Source organism: Lactuca saligna, chromosome 2 (genome assembly GCF_052625555.1).
Source record: "Lactuca saligna cultivar CGN05327 chromosome 2, ASM5262555v1, whole genome shotgun sequence".
In the NCBI taxonomy this organism is placed as follows: Eukaryota; Viridiplantae; Streptophyta; class Magnoliopsida; order Asterales; family Asteraceae; genus Lactuca; species Lactuca saligna.
This window is the reverse complement of record NC_136418.1, coordinates 152684657-152706687: the sequence shown is the minus strand read 5'-3', so window position 1 is coordinate 152706687 and position 22031 is coordinate 152684657. Positions and strand designations below refer to the sequence as shown.

The following is a 22031-nucleotide window of genomic DNA, read 5'->3' as shown; positions in this document are numbered from 1 at the left end:
GCGATACTAAGGTTACACATTACTTTACTCTTATTATAATAAACCAAAACAAGCTATTGATGGTTTTATATAAGTTAACAAAAGTTAAATACGGGCTCACAAAATTCGCCTATAAATAGAAGCCTAGAGATTTTTATATACAATACAGCCTAGCATTTCTTCACAAAAGATGATATCCCGGAGAAAGCCATTCTTCATACATATAAATATATATTTTTTTCAGGCTATGTCTTGTTCTAGAGAACACGAAGCTGAGCAAGAAACGCAGCACAAAGTTCCAAAAACAGGAACTGGGGTCCATTTACCCTCTGTAGATCAAGCAAATACTTTTCCTCACGAGTTTTATAAAGCTGTAACAAAACACATTTTTTTAACACGATCAGTATTCAATAGAGAAGTTAGTGTAGATTTGTTGTTGAAAAATCAAAATCATGTCTACCTGGACTTCAAACTTGACAACATTCGGAGAGGTTGAGGAAGCAGTGTCAGCAGCAGCATCTACTATGGTTGACTCATCTCCAAAGTAACGACTACTTTGCAATTGCATGGTGGTGTTGTGTCCATGGCTAGTGGCAGGATCCCATCTGCACTTCATGTTGTAGTGTCCTATTTTCTTCCAGTTAACATTCAGTTCTTGCAAAGCTTTTAATACTTCTTGCATTATCTCACGAGGATGCGCTCGAGACTGTCAAAACAGACCCCATTAATACAAAGAAAAAAAAAAAAAAAAAAAAAAACTTTACGAGGAAAATGAGAAAAATAACCTGAAGCCCAAGAGCCCATTTCCTTTCAACTTGGTTTCTCATATTTGTTCCTTGATAATCCATGTATCCAGATGAACGTGGTGATAAAACTGATACAGAAGCCTCATTTGAATTCAAACCTCTATACCCCTCAACTGGTTTTTGAAACTCCGCTCCAAGATAACTGTTTGAGTTACGAAACCTATTGTCCAGTAGCAAGTAATACGCCACAGTACCCTGTATGTAAAATATACAAAATTTTACCAATATTTTTCACCTAAGAAAATTATAATAATAAAAGTTATTACCTCATTTTGCACTCGGTTGCGAAGTGACTCGATAAGCCCATCCCTGTCAAACCCCATCTTAATCACCTCGTTAAGAATATCTTCATCGGTCTGCACCAAAAAGGGTATATTAGGAAATTGGAATTGCTAGTGATTATCATTATCAGTAAAAGGGTATATTTGGAAATGTACCTTTTTTGCTTGCTGCATGGAATCAGGTGGAGGGACAGCTAAGTAGCGAGGGAGATGAGCTTGGAACCACGGGTGTGCACGGATTTCAGGAATAGTCATACGCTTCATTGGGTCAACCACAAGCAACCTTGGAATCAAATCTCTAGCACCGGGTGACAAATGACTCGGAAGGGTATATATTCCACCCTTAAACAATAAATCAACATGAGAAGGGTATAAATGGGAATTTATCAAATATTAAACTGGCAGACCTTAATTTTCTTGAAAAGGTTAGGAATGTTTTCATCATCAAAAGGAAGGGTCCCACAAAGAAGAGCATACAGGATAACACCACAGCTCCATACATCTACCTCGGGCCCAGCATATAGTTTCCCAGATATAACCTATTTACAAAAAAAAAATGTTAATTCTTCTGATGCTGAAATTATTAGTCTGAATTATGTGAAATTTATATTTTATACCTCAGGGGCTGCGTAATTTGGACTTCCACAACTTGTTTTGAGAAAATGACCATCACGCATGATATTACTCAAACCAAAATCTGCAATTTTCACATTGCATTTGGCATCCAATAGCAGGTTTTCAGGTTTAAGATCTCTGTGGACCACCATATTACGGTGGCAATACTCCACACCAGATATTATCTGCCTCAAGAGTCAAGACATTGATATAAGTAATAAGTTTAGTTTAACCAAATGAAACAATATTTATATTTAAATATTTTCACCTGCTGAAAGAAATTGCGAGCTTCATCTTCATGTAATCTTCCCTTTTCCACAATGTAATCGAAAAGCTCACCAGATTTCACATACTCCATAACAACATAAATGTCTGATGGTGTTTCTACAACCTCATAGAGACGGATGATATGTGGATGCATGAACAATCTTAATATCTTAATCTCTCTTCTAACTGCAAATATATGAAATGAGTCACTATTTGTTTATGAGCATTGTTATTATTGTTGTAACTTGTAAGTTATAAAGTTTGTACCTTTTTCTTCCATTTCCATGTTTTTGATTTTGCGACGATTGAGGATTTTTATAGCAACTTTGTGTCCTGTTAATGTATGTTCTGCAATTTTCACCTTCCCAAATGAACCAATACCAAGTGTTTTCCCAAGCTTATAGTTGCGTAAGAACATGTCCACACTACTCCCACCACGCCCTCCTCCCTCCATATCTTATCCTGAAAAAAAAAATGGTGGATTTAACATAATATATAGATACTAAATCAACACTGCAAAAGCTTTGGTATGATAACATTGGGGGGCACTAGGTAACTTGCATTGAAAGTTTGCTACAAAAGGGGAAGTCACAGTTATGATTGAATATATCAAGATGGAAACATGTATCTTACAGATCACTTAAAGGGGAAAGTTGCAATTATCGAGGTATATTTCAAGAAGGAAATTGTTATAATATTCATGAAAGGAAGGAAGAATGTTGGGGCTGGAAGTTGTGTAACATGTGGGGAACATTATGAACACCTAAAACACTAGCAAGGTAACAAATGAACATGAAAAAAGGAGTAAAGTTATGAGTTGAGCTCATGTACACGATGTTAGTTAAGTGTAATTAAATTACACTTAGGGCAGTATTACTTGGATGAGTTAAGTACTCTTATTACTCTTTCTAAGATGAGATCCAAAAAAAGAATTTTGGATCAGCCAACAAGCTCGTGTTAGCACCCTTAAGGTAGATGAGTCATCTCGATTTTAAACTATGGAGAATGATAAAAAAAACCTCTTTAGAAGAAATGGAACTAAATCGCAACACACCTGCCGATTATAGTTTGTTAAGAATTCACATCGACGATTAGGTTACAAGTAAGAGAACAAAAAGCGAATAAATTGAAAAGGAGAGATTGGAAATCTGTTCGAATCATCAAACAAGGGAATCTCACATTAAACGCAACTGAAAGAATTATACGAAAAGCGAGATTCTTGAGAGATTAGATTAGGTTCCTCGGAGCTTATATGGAAACCGGCCGATTTTCCTAACAGAAACACATGATAGCCACAGATCTGAATTTTAAAATTAAACAAACCCCACGAACAAAAACAATTTCAAATAGAGCGAGGAAATTATAATTTATTGGAAGAGTAACAATCTTCGGAAATTCATAGACTAACCGGGTAACGAAAAGCACACGAACTGAGTCAAATCATGTAAAGTTTATGTCTCCCGATTACGACTCCTGGTTGCGAAATTCTGGCGAAAGGGCCGAGTGTAAAATCAATCACAAAGATTAATCGAATGAGTTTTCTTCGACATATCAACGTACGTACGTATGAGAGAGAGAGAGAGAGAGAGAGAGAGAGACCGATGAAATATTAGAAAAATATAATTGGGAAAAAGGAAAAAGGAAAAAGAAAAAAAGAAACAAAGGAATGGTAGACCTCCCTGTGACAAGGGTTTGAGGAGGCGGTGATGAAGAAGGGAAGCTTTGTGAAAGGCCACGCAACAAATCACGAAAGGGTGCACGCACTCCTTCTTCTCTCTCCTACTAAAAAGTAGACCTCACAATGTGATATTTGGGGCTTTTTTATGTCCCTTTTCCTTCAAAGTTAAAAAAAAAATGTTGTCAATTTCACTTGTTTCCCATGTAAAATTTGGCAAATGAGTTTTTAAATGGGTTGGTAACAATTTTAGGCTAAACCCCGACAAATTATCTAATTTTGAAAGGAAAAATAACTTTTGAGGATAATTAACTTTTGCGTTTGTATTCATTTGGTCTTTTTTTTTTGTATTCAATATACCATCGAACTTGTTGTTTGTGTTCACCATAACCCTTTTGACTTGTGATAGTCGGTCAAAGGGTTATGGTGAACACAAACAACAAGTTCGATAGTATATTGAGTACAAAAAAAAAAAAAAGGGACCAAATGAGAACAAATGCAACAATTGGTTACCCTCCTGATTCATTTTCCCTTTATTCATTTACAGCAAATCCCACGTCATCTCCTACTGATATTAATGACTTTATGAGATTCATTCTTGTTTCTCTTCAAAACATATCTCACGAAAGAACATTATTCATCCACGTACAACTTTGTAATGCACTTGAATATTTATTAGGTGAATCTTGACTAAGTAGACGCATTTCATGACTATATTTACATTTCCAATCAAATGATTTATCGTATCATGGATTCTAGACAAATCTACAAACGAGTGGAATCACAAGTGTTGTGGTTTTTTAGTTTACTTAGCTTTAAGATCGAATTCATGGGATAAGATACACCATCAATATGTACAATATCATGCTGCTTTTGTAGACACATCACCAAAATATACCTTGAGATAAATGTTTATGCTGATAAATATACCTCTCATACACAATCATATCCTTTTGCAGAGAGGTGTTGACAGTTAACCACAGTAAGCATAACATAGACTACGTTTTAACAAGGTTACCCCTTTGAAACGCTCTTCATATACATTATAACCAAAGAAGGTTGCAGTCTTTGATAATTTTGCAATTTTAATTTCATTTAACTTTTCGGGGAAAATGTTTCAGGAGGGTAACCAACTGTTGAGTTCGTTCTCATTTGGTCCATTTCCTTTTTTTGTACTCAATATACCATCGAACTTGTTGTTTGTGTTCATCATAACCCTTTGACCGGCTATCACATGTCAAAAGTCGGTCAAAAGGGTTATGATGAACGCAAACAACAAGTTCAATGGTATATTGAATACAAAAAAAAAGGAAAGGGACCAAATGAGTACAAACGCAAAAGTTAATTACCCTCAAGAGTCATTTTCCCAATTTTGAAAACCAACATTAGCTATGAGTATGAATTACCAATTTAGAAAATGTAAAGTTATAAGAGTAAATTACACGAATGGTCCCTATGGTTTGGGGTAATTTATGTGTTTAGTCCCTAACTTATTTTTTTAATTCGGAAGGTCCTTATTGGTTTGTTTTTGCTACGCGTTTGGTCTCTACTATTTGTTTATGTTATGTTTTTGGACCCTATTTTACCTAATATTATTTAAATAGGGAAAAATTATGGGGTAGTCAAGGTAAGGTTAGAGTGGTGTGGTTGGGGGAGTGTTTATTTAATTAAATTAAAAAATCAATGGAAAAATAGTTTTTTTAGGTAAAACAGAGACCAAACGCATAACAAAAACAAACAGTAGAGACCTTCCGATTTAAAAAAAAATAAGTCAGATACTAAACACATAAATTACCCTACACTATAGGGATCATTCATGTAATTTACTCTGCCTTTTCCTTCAAAGTTTTAAAAAAATGATTTCAATTTCACATGATTCTCATGTAAAATTTGGCAAATGAGTTTTTAAATGGCTTGGTAACAATTTTAGGCTAAACTCCGACAAATTTACTCATCTAATTTTGAAAACGAACGTTAAAATCATTTTTATATTGGACTAGTTGTGAAACCTATGTATTATATGGGTTTATTAAAAAAAATAAACAAGTATGAAGATCTAATAATTTAGAAATTTTAAATTTATAAGAAAAAAAGTAAAATATTAATTATTAAAACTGAAATTATGATTTATCTTTTAAATTTAAATAAATAAACAATTAAAATAATTAAATTCGATTTAGAAATTTAGAAATTAAAATGAAAGTTGTATTAATGAATTGGTTATACATTTATTATTACATTTAAGTATTAAATGAAATTTAACAAAATGAAAAAACACACATACACATACAAAATAACACATAGATATAATTTAATCTAAATTTACCACAAAATGACATGTGACATGATACATGAGAGGATGGCAAGTGTCAAATTATTTTCATTTGTTAGAGAGTTTTTTTTCTGTCCTTTTGAAACGGCGTTCAAATATATAAACATATAGAAAAAAATAATAAAATAAAATAAAAAATAAAGACCTTAAGTGAGAAACTCAAGTTATATATATATATATATATATATATATATATATATATATATATATATATATATATATATATATATATATATATCGATAGATGTGAAATACACCAATAAAGTGTAAGGGTTTTTACTCAAAAATAATCTAAAATTAGAGACAAAATTTGACGTAATTAGCATCAGAAACATTTTTGTTTGAATAAACTAAAACCATTTTAACTCACCAAAAATCATTTTGCAAAACTTAGAAATATTAGAACAATCATAGAAAATTAAGTGTTATAACCTTTGAAAACTTTAATTCTCATGAGAGATTAGAAGTTGATGAAATGTGACATGAAACTCCAAAAGAGAAGTTCTTTATAATATATTCACCATGCAAGATTAAACCATCAGTTAGTATACATTTGTATAAAGTTGTTCTTAAGTTTTAAGACTTATACCAAATAAGTGTTTAAAGAGAAGCAATTTTGTAACACCCCGTTTATTAAATAAATAAATAGATAAAGATTAATAAATGAATAGTAGTCCTAAAGTCCATAATATTTAGCGGGGTGTTGGTTTTGGGGAGCCAAATAATATAATTTGGATTTTCGGGGGTTATAGTGTAATTTTAGGAGTTATTTTGTAAATATTTTCAGAATTCATGAGGTGTTTAGTAAAATATTGGACTTGTTATGAAATGATTTCTAGAGGTTGGGGCTAAAAGGTAAAATCTGGATTCAGTTTGTAAAGATTTCCAAGGGTAGGGGCTGTTTGGTGAGTTTTGGAGTTAATTTGAAAAAAAAATTGTGAGGAGGGGTCAAACTTGGAAAAAGTGAATAATGTTTAAAAAAGAACACGGGTATAGACCTAGTGCTCCCTTCCATTCCCGTTTCAAGATACACTAACTGAAACCCTAACCCTAACTTATTTCTTCAGCTGTGACTCTTGTTCCTGCCCCCCTCCGGCCGCCATTACCTCCTCCGTCAAGATCGTAACCCTGATTCAATACCACAAATGATGTTGTCGGCGTAAGCAAAGACCAATGAGTCATCATCGTGGCAATGAGAATTCGTATGAGTCGAGCTCATTGTCGTTGTTGTCTCCCTCCAATATAGGTACCCTCCCATTTCACCGTCTCCACCTCTTTTGTCATCCCATGCATCACAGTCGCCACTATGTGGCTATTCCCTCTCGCGGTTGCATTCCAACCCCCGCTTTCCACCATGAGGATGGTTGATTGGTATGTTCCAGTGGGTGTTCGTGCCCCATGTGGGTGTGGGTGTGGCATTGTTGCAGTTCGGAATGTGTATGTGTGTGTGCTTTATCTGGCCGGAAACCCACCGCCACCACCATGGGGTGGTGGCTGCCACCGCTTCACCACCACCAGTCGTTGTATGGTGGTAGTTTTGCATGTATGTTATGGTGTTGTGAGTGTTTTAGTATAAGGGGACTTGTTTAAGCATTTCTTGTCTGAAGATCCGAAGAAAAACCCTACCACCACCACTATGAGATGGTGGCTGCCACCTCACATCGCCATTCTGCTGCCACCTTGGGTGGCTGTGTGTGCTTTGGTGTGAATTGGATTGTTATCCGAGATATTTTGATGTGTTTTGCCTAATATCATAACCACAACCACCGTGAGATGGTGGCCGCCACTGTGAGCCTTCGTTGACCACCACCACCCGAGGTGGCAGTGGGTGGTGCCCAGTGTTGTAAAAATCGCCGAGTTGGTCGATTACTCCTCCAAGTACTTGCTACTCGGCCCTTTACCGAGGCGACTCACGGAATCCTGAGTACTCCCCAATCGTCCCCTTACTGAACTAAGCAGTGCTGTAAAACCCGGTCAACTCGATGATTAATATGTATAATATACATAATGATTTATTATTTAACACAAAAACATGTGATTATTACCACATATATTTCTTAAATTTTCAGTAATTATTCACGAAGTGAGACCATTATGTGTTTTTCATTTTTTGTGTATTCACATGTATCAAATTTTGTTAATATTTCAATCAATTTAAGATTTTAACTTATGATTTTGACATATATAAGTTCCCAAAAAGTATTTCTACATGAATTACCGAATCCAAGTACTCCCCGAGTACTCCCGGGTGCTCCTGAGTACTCCTGAGTACGCGCTACTCGGTAGTCGGCCGAACAGGTACCGAGTAACGAGTTTTACAACCTTGGTGGTGCCCAACCTGATGAAACCCTAATTGATCCAAAAACTTAACCATTGGACTAATTAACTTGTGTTCGGGCTGGAAACCCTAATTAGGGTTTAGAAAACCCTAATTTTGGAGATGTTAGTTTGGATTGTCGGGACCCGCGTTGAAGTTGTTAATTACATTCTAAATAATACATAATAATGCCCCTATAATTATCTTAACGCAATATTGGAATTAATGGGTTAAGTAAGAACACTTAACCCTAATCATCATTTTATGTGAAAACCCTAATTTTTGTTTGGGCCTTGAGTTGGGCCTTTTTGTTGGGATTTGGTGATTGAGCTATTGATGGGTCATTCAAGAACAATTATATGGACTAGAATATTTGGATGTGCTTTAGGGTAAGGACCATGTGGGGGTTTAGGCCCAATTTGGAAAATTAGGCCATAGATGGGCCATAATTGGGCATTGGTGAGTATGGGATATTAGACCATCAGAATGCCAAATGTTTGGACTATAATAAATGGTTGGGCCTTGAGGTAAGACCATGTAGAGGTTTGGGCCCAATTTGGAAAAATAGGCCATATGTTGAGCCTTGATTTGTTATTTGGCTTTTAGGCCTCTAGAGTTTGAGTTTGGGCCTTGACCTTGGACCAAGCTAGGTTAGGGGTAAAATGGTCTTTTTACCCAAAGTATGACTTTATGGATTATGCATTGAAACCCAAATGGTTAATTAGGTTTTTTTTATGTTGACATTTCGGGGATATGTCGGCCAACAACCAAAGATTTATTCGCAGGACTTCAGCAGTGCGAGGTGAGTCTCCTCATTGTTTGTATGGGTCGAAGGCATCATTGTCGACCCATTTGGTTTGTGTATTGTAGGAAGACCCGGGGTCAGCCATAGGCATTATGGATGAAAGACCAGGAGGCAGCTCCTCACACACTGTATGCGATTATGTATGGTATGAAGACCCGGGGTTAGCCATAGGCATTATGGATGAAAGACCAGGAGGCAGCTCCTCACACACTGTATGCGATTATGTATGGTATGAAGACCCGGGTTTAGCCTTAGGCATTATGTACAAAAGACCAGGATGTGGCTCCTGGAACACAGTATTCTAAGTAGCTAAGTAGAGTAGTTTGTATGCTAGTTGTCTCTATGACTGGTTGCATGGAAGACCTGGAGGTGGCTCCCGCCACTTATCTGTAATACCCAGGGGGTGCCCTCCGGCTTGGCAAGAAAGACTACGTGATGGCTCGTGGCATAACGGCAAGACTATGTGTGGCACATAGCATCTTGTATGATTATGATTGATATTTATGGCTCACGATTATGTATGACATGTCTGGATCAGTTGATATGTATGGTATGTGGTATTTGGGGAACTCACTAAGCTTCGTGCTTACAGTTTTCAGTTTTGGTTTCAGGTACTACTTTTGCAAAAGGAAATGAGTCGGCATGATCGCAACGTATCACACTATGTTTTCCACACATAAGATCTTTGGGATTATACTCTGATATTGTTTCATTATGACATGTTTTGATTATTGACATACTAGTTTTGACATGGGATGACACTATTCTTTTGGTTTTAGAATAACTTAATTAAAAATGAAATTTTTGGTCTTGAATTTTGGGATGTTACAAATTTTAGAGCCTTCGTTTCTATCACCAAATGGATGAAAGAAGAATGGGAGAATGGATCATCTAGCTCTTGGATTTGGCAGCCCAAATTAGAGAGGAAATAGTAACTAAAAACTCAAAGTCATTACTAGTTAAGCCTTCTTTAAGTACTAAAACATATAACCAAAAGCCAAGACCAAAAAAAAATGTGGTAAGGCTTTTCTTACATGTATGGGAGATGTGATAATCCTTGCCCATGCTCCTCAATTTTCGGCCATAATGGTTAAAAACACAAGACGTGGAATATTTAAGACATATCCCATAACTAGCTAGCTAAGTTGTAACCAATTGGTTACTCTAAGTGACCAAAAAGTTGTACACGACATTAATAATCATACTATATGATATTAAGCTAGTTTTTGTTCTCTTTTATTATTATTTCCTAAAAACAATAATTCTCAATTATTGGTAAATATTATTTTCATAAAATAATGTTTTTCCAGTTAAATACAAGTGTTGATATTTATTATAATCAAAATTACTCTAATAAATAATCAATTGGTAGTAACTGATGGGTTTTATAGGTTATAAAATACTTGTACATGTGGAAAAAACCACTTAACATTTAAGGGCACATGCAACTTATAAGGATCTACATCATAACATTTTGAAGGTAACATACAATAAACAACAAAACCTACAAGAACCCTAATGTAATCGAAAATACCAAGTTAGGGTTACATACCTTTGAAATGTTGAAGTAAACAATTTTCTTCAATACCTTGTAGCTGATCTTGGAAAGTCTACCACCAAAATTATGATGCCTCTAATGGTTTGTATCCAAACCCTAGAACCGGAAGACTATTGAGGAGAGAATATGGAGAGGCAAATTTTTGGCTATTCTCTTAGATACACAAGTGGCCAAAAATTCTTAGGTATATGGTCTTATTTATAAGTACTTGGAAAACTCTGGAAACCATAATTTGAACATATAATAAAAGTATTTCATATCTAGGTAGTTATCCAGTTTCTTAATCATGAGGAAGCTTCCAGAAGGTTCTTGTAACGTTCGAAAAATTCTAAGTGAAAAATTTATTTAAATCGACAAAAACAACAACAACAATTCATTCATTTAGAAATCCCATTAGAGTATAAAACATGTCATATAATCATCAGAATATAAAACAAGTCAAATCATGTGGTACACTAGTGGATATGACACAATCATGTCGAGCTCTTCCCCTTGGAACCAAAAATGCTTAGGTAAAGGGTCCTATTTATAGCTACTTGGAAAACCCTAGAAACCGTAATTTGAACATATAATAAAAACATTTCAAATCCAAGTAGTTATCTAGTTTCCTAATCATGAGGAAGCTTCTAGAATGCCCTATTAGGGCATCCCAAAACCATCCCCATGGGAAGGTTCTTGTAACGTTCCAAAAATTCTAAGTGGAAAATTTTCTTTAAATCGATAAAAACAATCATTCATTCATTTAGAAATCCCATCAGAGTATAAAAACATGTCATATAATCATAAGAGTAAAAAAACTGTAATATCCTAAAATTCAAGGTCAAAAATTTCATTTTAATTAAGTAATTATAAAACCAATAGTCTAAAAAACATCCATAGTGTCATCCCATATCAAAACCAATATGTCAATTATCAAAACATGTCATAATAAAACAACATCAGAGTATAACTCCCAAATATCTCATGTGTGGAAATCATGGTGTGATGCGCTCCGATCATGTCGGCTCCTTTCCTTTTGAAGAAAGGGTACCTGAAACTAAAACTGAAAACCTTAAGCACGAAGCTTAGTGAGCTCCCCCCATCATACCACATATCATACAATAAACATACTGTCAAACATATCTCGGTGTTGGCCTTCCCCTTCGGTCTCTTTCAACCAATAACCGCCTAGCATATCTGGGTGTTGGCCTGCCCCTTCCATCTCTTTCAACCGGTAACCGCCTAACATATCTGGGTGCTAGCCTACCCCTTTAGTCTCTTTCAATAGGTAACCGCCTATCATATTTGTGTGACATCCCCATTTTCACGGCCAGAAAAGACCGATTTTGTTTATGCTTTATAAAAATCAGAGTACTTCTTTTAATAAAAATGTTGCGGAATTTGTTCCCAGAAAAACATGATAAATACGTTATTAAAACATTTTCGAAGAAACGTATTTTATTCATTTCAAAACGTTTGGGATGTCATCGTTAATACAGAAACATAAGCATAAACAGAACTTACATTTATTTACACTAGTGATCTACATCTCTTTAAATCTCTCAGTGTAAAGTGACCTTGTATCAACACCTGTGATATAAATAAACTAAGTGGGTCAGGTTGGGAAACCTGGTGAGTACATAGGGTTTTCAACCCACAATAATATAATTATTATGTTTAATCATCAAACAGTTAACCCAATTACCCATCCCTATTATCTTCTTTATTCTTAAGGATCTACCCTAAGAATCAGCTATTTCTTGTTCATTCATTCCTAAGGATCATCCTAAGGAAACAACATGAAGTCCATTGTTTCCAATGACACATTGGTCAAGCGCAGCTGCTAATCTTGTCACTTAGGCGCAGCTGCCAGAATTGGGACATTTTCTATGAGGCGCTTCTGCCGGTATTGACCTTTAAACGCTACTGTCATGGTCATAAGGCTCCTTATTAGGCGCAGCAGCCGATACTGTCCTTAGAGCGCAGCTGCTAGGACGTTTACCATAGATCTGAAACATCTACGGGTTGTGGCGCAGCTGCCAGTGCTCATCTATAGGGTACTAGGTCCACTGCTGCCAATGTATACCTATAGGGCACTAGGTCCATGCTACTAATGTTCCTCTATTTCAACTTTTATCCCTCATCATTCATCTACCCATGTTTTACCCAACATATTTTGTAGATATAAAATACTTTATACAGTTTACATCATTTAAAACATGTATAAAAATCTTTCACCAGCATAGACAGCAAGCATTCAGACAATATGCGCACATAGCACGTAATTTATAATAAAATACTTCATATCTATGTGTAAGATGAAAGGGACCATGCACTCACTTGAAAGGTGGTGACTCAACACTCGAACAGTGCTTCGATACTCTCAAAACAACTTTCCTTCAATAAAACCTATTATCAACACCACTAGGGTTTAGTCTACCGATATCCGCGACGAATTAATAGTCTGACTATTATTATTATTATATAAACGTTAAATAACACTCAATATAACTCATAATAATAGCCCAAATAATTTATTTAGGTCCTAATAATGTTACTATAATTAATTAGAAGCTATATTAAAACTAGCGTAGGCGTAGCTCACTTACAGCGGGTTTTTCGCAAAACCGGGCTTCGCTGGAGCAGGGTTTCCCGAGCCGAAAGGCTCTTTTCTCAGAGCCGTCGGGTGCTCCGGGGCTTCCGCCTCGTGCTAGGGAGTTACCCTAGGCTTTGGGGGGTTAGGGAGGCTTAGAGAGAGAGAGTTTAGAGAGAGAAATAAGGGTTTGAAGGTGTGAGAATGAATGGAACCCAACACCTCTATTTATAGTGGAAAAATCTGATGGACTCGCTGAGTTTGAGTCATGACTTGCCGAGTTGGTGCATGTGGCACCCTTCTGGTGGTGCCACGTGTCCTCCTCTAGTGGTGTCACGTCACCCCCTATCGCGTATCAGCCTTCAAACTTAGAAAAATCATAACTTTTGCATACGAGCTTCGTTTTTGACGTTATTTATATCCACGCGTAGGTAAAATCAAGATCTACAACTTTCATTTAGACTCCGTCGGCTAATTCTCAACCAATCTCAAATTTAACAGTAGGAGGCGTTTAGACTGTTAAATGACCGTGAAGAATTCATAACTCCTTCATACGGACTCCGTTTTCGTCTGTCTTTTTACCATTGAGTTCCTATTAATGAGATATTCAACTCTCATTTAGGTCGCGTAAGCCAAAAACTGCTCTAACTAAAATTCGAGTTTCGGGTTGTACACTGCTAAGCCAAATCTTAGAAAAACCATAACTTCCTCATACGAAGTCAGATTTGGGCGTTCTTTTTATCGACGCTCTTAGTTGAACATATTCTACGAATTTCATTTAGATCACTAAGGCTAAAAATTCCTCCATCGTAAATTCACTATTTACGCTTCCCGGTGCCGTGCCGGTTCCGTCGCGAAACTTTGACGGGCCATAACTTCTTCGTTATAACTCGGATTTTGGCGTTCTTTATATGTACGGAAACCTTGTGATATATTCTACAACTTGGTAAGATTATTTATTCTAAATAATATTTTGTCGAAAATTCGTTTTCGACCCTTATTGCCTCTAAATTGACTAGCCCGGATTTGCGGGCGTTACAATTTGGGTGCTAGCCTACCCATTCAATCTCTTTCAACCGATTACAGGGACTATTTCACCCCTACCACTACCAAAAATATCCTAGCATATAAACACATAAATCACATACTGCCTAGCATATCTGGGTGTTGGCCTACCCCTTCGGTCCTTTCGACCGGTTACGGGGTCTATTTCACCCCATACCACTACCACATAATAACATAGCAATAAGCACATAAATCATAATAGGTAGTGGCATACCAGTCAATTATCATAAAGATAATCATCTATAGTATAAACAACTACTAGTGGGACGACATTGGTGCCTTCGACCCACTCTTACAGAAAAGGTAACTCACCTCGGATACTGTAAAGTAGCTGAAAATCCTCGGCTCCGAATATCAACCCGACTCAAGCTCCTAAACATAAAAGATTTCCTTTAAGTACCCTTTTATCCTCATAACCCCTTATGGGTCAACTTTGGTCAAAGTCAAAGTCAAGGTTAAAGTCAAAGTCAAAGTTAGCAATCCGAGTTGAGTCGACTCGTCGAGTTCGCCCTTTAACTCGCCGAGTTCTCAAGAATCATAAAATCATGGAATCGCGATCCAACTCGTCGAGTTTTCCTCCAACTTGTCGAGTTCCTCCTTAACTCACAGATCCACAATATCCCGAGTTGACTCGTCGAGTTTCTCCTACAACTCATCGAGTCTCTCTTTTTCCAACAGAGTCGAGACACTTTCATAACAACTCGTCGAGTTCTCTTATAAACTCATCTAGTTCTTCAGGCTATAATCCTTCTTAATGCATTCAGTTCCTATTCTCTAAATCAAAGCCCTATCTTCTGGATCCAAGATGGAAATAGGTCTAGAAGGGTAAAGTTTCTAACCTTACCCGTTAAGAATCTTTCCACAAGGCAAAAACTCAAACCCTAACCCAAAATGATTTATATTCGAAATCAAAAGCCATCAAAACTTCAAGATAAACCATAAGGTCATAGATATGTACTCTAGGGACTAAATGATCACATAATTTCTTAAACTTTATCGACATGTACGACCATAAAAGCTTCAAAAGACCAAAATGATGGTTTAAAGGTTGCATGATGGAAGTGTTAGAGCCTTGATGTGCCTATTCCACCACAAACGGGCTCTATCAGCAAAAGTATAGGTTGCAAATTTCACTTTGCTTTCTTCCGAACATCTACAACTTTCGAAGACTGATTCCTTCTTCTCAAACCATCGAGTTAGGGCTATGATACCTCCGTTTTCGTTGAATGGTCTTAGCTTCCCGTTTGTGAAGTCTTTATATGAGCATACTCGTTGAGGCCCTTGATTAACCCCGTGGTTAGAACTGCCCGTTCCATTCCCACATCCACCTCCATTGGCACCATTGTTATTGATATGTGCTAAAGCCGTAGTGACTGTGGTTGATACTGCTGCCTAGAATGCGGCCGAGTCCATTTGTGTGGAGGCGGCGGCGGTGGAGGTGGGGTTGCTGTTGTGGTATTCTTGTGCTTGGTGTACTTTCGGGGCAACATTTTACTGCTACAAATGGAATTTACATTAAGTTTTTGATCAGAGTTACGTTTTCAACACTATTGCAATGTAACATTGCATTCATATGTATGTCAAGCTAGTGTTTATTGAATATTACTTTGTACATGTAATTGAAATCCTGTTATACCAAATCAAAATGAACAAATAATACATAGAATATAACAACGTCCATAAATAAAACACACATTTGTTCCATTAGTAATAAAGTATTGGTACATAATACAGTACATCAAGTTAATAATTCGGCAACATAACGACCCCCCGAGTAGTGTAATCACTTAAACATAGGTTCGGTCCTACATACAAAATAAAAATAAAGGGGTAGAACTAACACATACCTAATGTCTAGTCTATCATAGCGGGGGAGTAGAATAGATCCTACTCTCACCAAGTAGTCACATGTGGTGTTTGGGATGAAGTGGAAGCACCCTGCAACTCAATTAGTCGGCGCTCGACTGCCAGTACCTTTTCCTCAAGGGCAAAATGTCTCATCTGGTATTCCCTTACTTTCGCTCGCGCGGTAGTAAGGTCCTCAACAAGTCAGTCCATAGGGTGGAGATCCCTCGCAAGGTCCTGGGTGCGTGCTTCCGTGAGTTCCACAACAGCTCTCATCTCTCCGACTCGGTTCGATGTCGTCTGAGCCATATCATCGATATATGAGATCCGTCGAACCAAGACAGAAAGGGCTCGGTCAGCGGGTCCTCAATGGCGAAGATCATAGAACCTTCACTCTATCCTGAATGGTGGATGTTGCCTCTGGTGTCTGCTCCATCTCTCTAGATCATAAGCCCAGAGAGGTGTTAGTCCATTATAGCCCCATCGATGTGTTGGTGCCCTAGCCATGTAAGGAGGGTTAATGACTTCAGACTCTACTTCCGAATCGCCGTCCTTCTCCTCCTCCTCGTTGACATCTTCATCGATCTACTCCTCCTCGATCTCTTCTAGATCCTCCTTTATCTATCCCCTGTTCCCCTGGTTTGGGGGAAAAGGATCTCCTGGGTGATGAAAGTCTGCCATGACGTCTGTACGAGAATATATATATATATATATATATATATATATATATATATATATATATATATATATATATATAAGTAGGAGAAAATAGATAGAATACCAAGATACCATATAGTATTTTATTTCTTTTAGTTTTGTTTTTAAACCTCTTTTGATTTAAGGTTGGTAAGTTTTAGATTTTGTTGTCCACCTCGACCACTCATAAACACATGTTGGTCATATCTCGAATAAATATAGTTGATCAGGCTATATTTACCCTAGATATGACTCCATTACTTTCTAAGTTTAGTCGCAATGTCCAATTCCTCTAAAGACTTTTTATTTGTTTTCATATTAGGACTCTATTGTTAATGTACTCACACGTAGGTATACTTTTTATAAAATACATGTTTTTTTAAAGCATACTTTTAGTCAAAGTGTTTTAGTCCCATTGTATTTATAGTTGTATGTGACAACCCGAAATTTCCATTCTGTACGAACATTATCAAGTTAATAGAAGTTAGAACAGTCGCAGTAAATTTTCAGACTTTCCCGTATAAGTTTGAGTATTTCAGGCTTTACACTTAAGGAGATATCAGGAGAGTGGATGCACTAGGGTTTTGTGCAACTCTGTTATTCCAAAACTCTATTATATTAGAGTTCATTTCGTGAATGAAATATTTCTTCCAAAAATCTCAGGACTATTTATAGAATTTTGAGCCATATTCATTCATTATTTACATTTCCAACTAGAGAAAAGCCATTTTCTCTCTCACGGATCTTCGGGTTTTCATCCCAAATCGTGAGTACCTTTCTCTAGTTGTATTATATGGCTTATAATGTGCTTAATAACATCAATTTCATAACAAAACAACTAGATTCGAGAGTTTACCGCCCAAGCCCAAGAACACCTTGGGGAGTAAACTCTTAAATTGATGCCTAGTCCTTTCCCGTGATATGTAACTACCTTAGGCTTGTATATTAGTGTATATAAGACTAGAAATCGTCCATGAAACACCAAGAGTAAGGTGGTCACGGCCCAAGAAGTTCTTGGACCGTGAACTCCAAACTCAAGGGCAAAAAGGTGCCTTAATCATTCCTAAGGCCTTGGACACAAGCATGGATAAGTTCCTAGTTAATTTAAGGACTTAGAATCACCAAAAACTCATCCCCATGAGAGATTACGGCCGTAATCTCTAAGGGAAATTGTCCCAGGGTCGTGAACTCCTCAAAGGAGTGTATTAATGCCCTAAACTCTTCCATGGATTAAACCACCAAGCAGAATTGCTTCTAGGGATCATGTAACACTTCAAAACACAAAATGGCATTAAGATTAGGAGCTTACGGTCGTAAACTCAAGGATTTACGACCGTAAACTCCTTGTGTGAGGTTAATTGAAGTGTAAACTCATGTATAGGGTCCTTTGGAACCCTAAACCCATTAGCCTTGTCCCACAACAACTTAGATACAATCCTTAGGGCTTATAACACTTATATAAAGTGTTTATTATGTTCTAGGATGTCTTAACATTTACAATTAGTAGTTTAAGACTAATTGGGTGCATATATGTGTGATTATATATTCATTAGGATCATAGTGTGTGTACAAGTCCTTACTTAACACCTAACAATCCTACACCGTTCAGTTCATCCAAACCACCATATTCAGGTGAGTTCATACCCCTTAATCAATGTTTTAAATGATTTTAAATGCTTTAATGGGGGGGGGGAATACAGGTAGAAAACAACATGTTATTAAATCAATCATATGTATTTTTAACTATGTTTTCATTCAACAGATTTCACATACTACAAAATGTGATGCATGAAATGGTTTTATATCTTAAAAATACCTCGATAGCAAAAGTATTACGTTTGAAATGTTTATTAAAATGACATCAATTCATTGTTAATTATTGTTCAAAACTCTTAGATGTCTTACAAAACCATTTTTACCTTCTTGAACAAAACTATATCTTTACACTTATGTTCTTTTATATGTATTGATGTTATAGTTTTCATCCTTCATTAAGTTTCCCACACTCTTGTGTAGCAAGGGTGTATAAACCTGTTTGGACAATCAATTACCTTCCAGTTAACTATTATAGGGATAGTTAGGAGATACATAACATTATTCCTATTACAAGGAATTACATCAGAGTCAGTTCATTCATGAGTCTACACAATACATTACATGAGTACCTTACATGAAAACATTACATGAGTACCTTACATGAATACATTACATAAGTACCTCACATGAATACATTACATGAGTACCTTACATGAATACATTACATGAGTACCTTTACGTAGATACATCTTCATGTATACAGTTACATGGATACTTGTACCTCGATTCACTAGGATGATTTATTAGTACCTTCTGTGTAAATTGTCATGCCTATCCCAGTTCAACGAGATATCTAGATGGGACTAACCATTCTGAAACCCACCTGTTAGCACTAGTGGTCGATGAACATCTACGGATTCCTACGGTTATTACTTATATTAGGGGTACCTTTACGGGACTAACCATTCCTTGGGCCTACTGTTCGCTACAGAGGTTGATGAGCATCTACGGATGCCTACGGTTAATACTTATATTAGGAGTACCTTTACGGGACTAACCCTTCCTCCCACCTGCTGTAGCTATAGAGGAAAATTGAATAATCTACGGATGTTCAAAGGTTATACATTTCGCTTTTCGCGATGTCGTGTTAATCCTAATACAAAAGGATAACAATTACATTAGTACATTTTCCTATTACTTTATTTTGTGATACATTCACATAAACGATGAGTTAGACTAAGTACTTTTAGTAATAGTCAAAAGAAAGGAAAAACTATCATTTTCACTTACAAAACATTCGGGTCTTGGTAGAAGACTACATTTCATACTAGTAGGAAATAATGGATTTTCTAGGGTTTTCATACTTATATCAACTGTTTCATTCAAAGATTTACATAGCATACATAACAACTTTCCAAAACAAGACAATGACATTTAAATACTTATGAATTCACCAGCTTTAGGCTGATACTCGCTTTCAAAATAACTTGTATTCTCAGGTCACTAGTAGACAGGTACGATGGTCAGGTTTTGAGAAGACGGAGCACAGACAAGACTCGTCTTTTATTTTGATTGTAGATTTTGGTGTCTTATTACAATGAAAGAACACATATGTATTAAAACTTTACTTTTAATGCAATGGATGATGTTGTTGCGTGTTTACTACTTTACACTATTGTGATACTGTACATGACGTCCTCCACCCCGGAACGTTTCCGCCGTTCTTGGTTTTGGGGTGTGACATTGTATATCTTGTATGATTAGATATACTAGTTCACTATAAACAATGCTCTGATACCAATCTATCACACCCCCGAACCAGGACGGCGGAAATGTCCGGGGCGGATGACGTCATTGTATTGTATCATCACAATTGAATATAAATGGACATAGCAACCAAACGACATACATTAAGATTATAATCTTCATAAGTTTACAATTTGTGATTGTTCAAATGTTACACAAAGCGACATAATTGTAAATTTCATAATGCAACAAAATATCCAAAATCCATGGCTCAAGTATCTGCTTACTAGTTTCCTGAGAATACAAGTCGTTTTGAAAAGCATCAACATATAATGTTGGTGAGTTCATAAGCATTTTTGTATGAAAAATAGTTTGTATCTGTTTTGCTTCACAAAAAATATTGTATGTTTCCAGAAAATCTAATATTTTCCATAAAAGTGAATTGTATGTTCATTTCCAAAACCATGAATATATGTATGTAGGTTTCTTTGAATCATGTGAATGTATGTTCCTAGAAAATCCCATATTTTCTGATTGTATGAATCTGTAGTCATAGATCCTAAGATTGGAATAGTGACAATTGAGTATTGAAAATAGTGTGTAGTTTTATACTTTATAAAACCAGTTTAGTGTAAGTTTTCCCATAAATCAAGATGGAATTGTTAATCCCTATGTGAGTCATTATAACCATGCTTGATGTGACTGTTATGCCTGTCATGACGTTCTTCAGGCATCGTATTCTATAAGATATTTGTCACCCTAGACTGGCCTCGTCTAGCTATAACGAACAACTCAGGTGTGGGGGTGTCAATCTTCGTATATATTTATACACAATTACCTCACTCTCCTTTCAGGAGACTCTAGTTATAATTACATGACGTAGAGTGTATGCTAGGTAGGTACGGTGAAGATAGTGTCTCACTAGAGCATTAACGGTTTTATGCAAAGTTCTACTCTCTTTATTGAATATTGAGATAATATCACTAGTGTAAATTCGTGACAGATGTTTTATGACATGCATTTTACAGAATTTGGTAATATGCTATTTTATGACACGCGATTCCCAGATTTCATGACATGCAGCTTATGCCTTATGCTATGTGAGTTTTATGACAGTCAATTTATGACATGCATGTTTTTCTGTCATAAAAATGCTTTGTATATGATTTCGGTTAAAGTATTTACAACATTTTATATTTATAGACTTTAGTGAATATGTCTAGTTGTAACGTAAGTTGCAAAAATAGCATATTATCTTGGGTTATAAAACATCAAACTTTGTGATTATGTTTAACATCCTTTTTACCGGTTTTTGCAAGTTTATAACACCAAAAATGTTGTTTAAGTTCAAATCAAATGCGTCACGACTTTTGTAACATCATAAATGATAAACTGAATATTTTATCCAAATATTAGTGTAGGTTTTTAAAAAGGGGAGTATGTATGTATCCAAAAGTAAACATACATGGATATATATATATATATATATATATATATATATATATATATATATATATATATATACATACTATAATTTCGAAAATTTTGAGTGACCAACCCATATCCACAAATTTTTATGTAACAAATATGTTAATGAACATGTTCATCACGATTTTTATGAAGTTATATAAGATAATAACCTTTTTACACAAGTATTTGTTCCACATTCAACACATAACCATGATGCATGTAATTGTCCAAAATATAAACTTAATCTAGCAAACACGAGGCTTGTAAATCTCAAGTTTATGGTGTGTCAACATAAGATATTCAACATTATAAGCTCAAATTGTTACATAAACATGTAGGTGCATGTAAATATTCAATGGTTAAATGAAACTTGACTTGTATCCCCCCCCCACCCCCCCCCCCCCCGGTAAAATACATGAAAAACATAAAAAAAGCATGGGGTACGAAGCTCACCTTGATTTTGTGT

At 36.0% G+C, this 22031-nt stretch overlaps 1 protein-coding gene across 1 annotated transcript; it reads right to left on the bottom strand.

Annotated features, from left to right (window-relative positions):
• Nucleotides 1-12: 12 nt before the first annotated feature.
• Nucleotides 13-3692, bottom strand: LOC145032166 (SNF1-related protein kinase catalytic subunit alpha KIN10-like). The gene is made up of 10 exons (XM_078980880.1): nucleotides 3357-3692; nucleotides 2216-2410; nucleotides 1950-2134; nucleotides 1684-1866; nucleotides 1474-1605; nucleotides 1223-1408; nucleotides 1052-1141; nucleotides 765-980; nucleotides 440-685; nucleotides 13-350 (listed from the first exon to the last, which is right to left on the bottom strand). The coding sequence occupies exons 2-10, from the start codon at nucleotides 2400-2402 to the stop codon at nucleotides 237-239; spliced, it is 1539 nt and encodes a 512-aa protein (XP_078837006.1). The 5' UTR covers nucleotides 2403-2410; nucleotides 3357-3692; the 3' UTR covers nucleotides 13-236.
• Between the last annotated feature and the right edge of the window lie 18339 nt (nucleotides 3693-22031).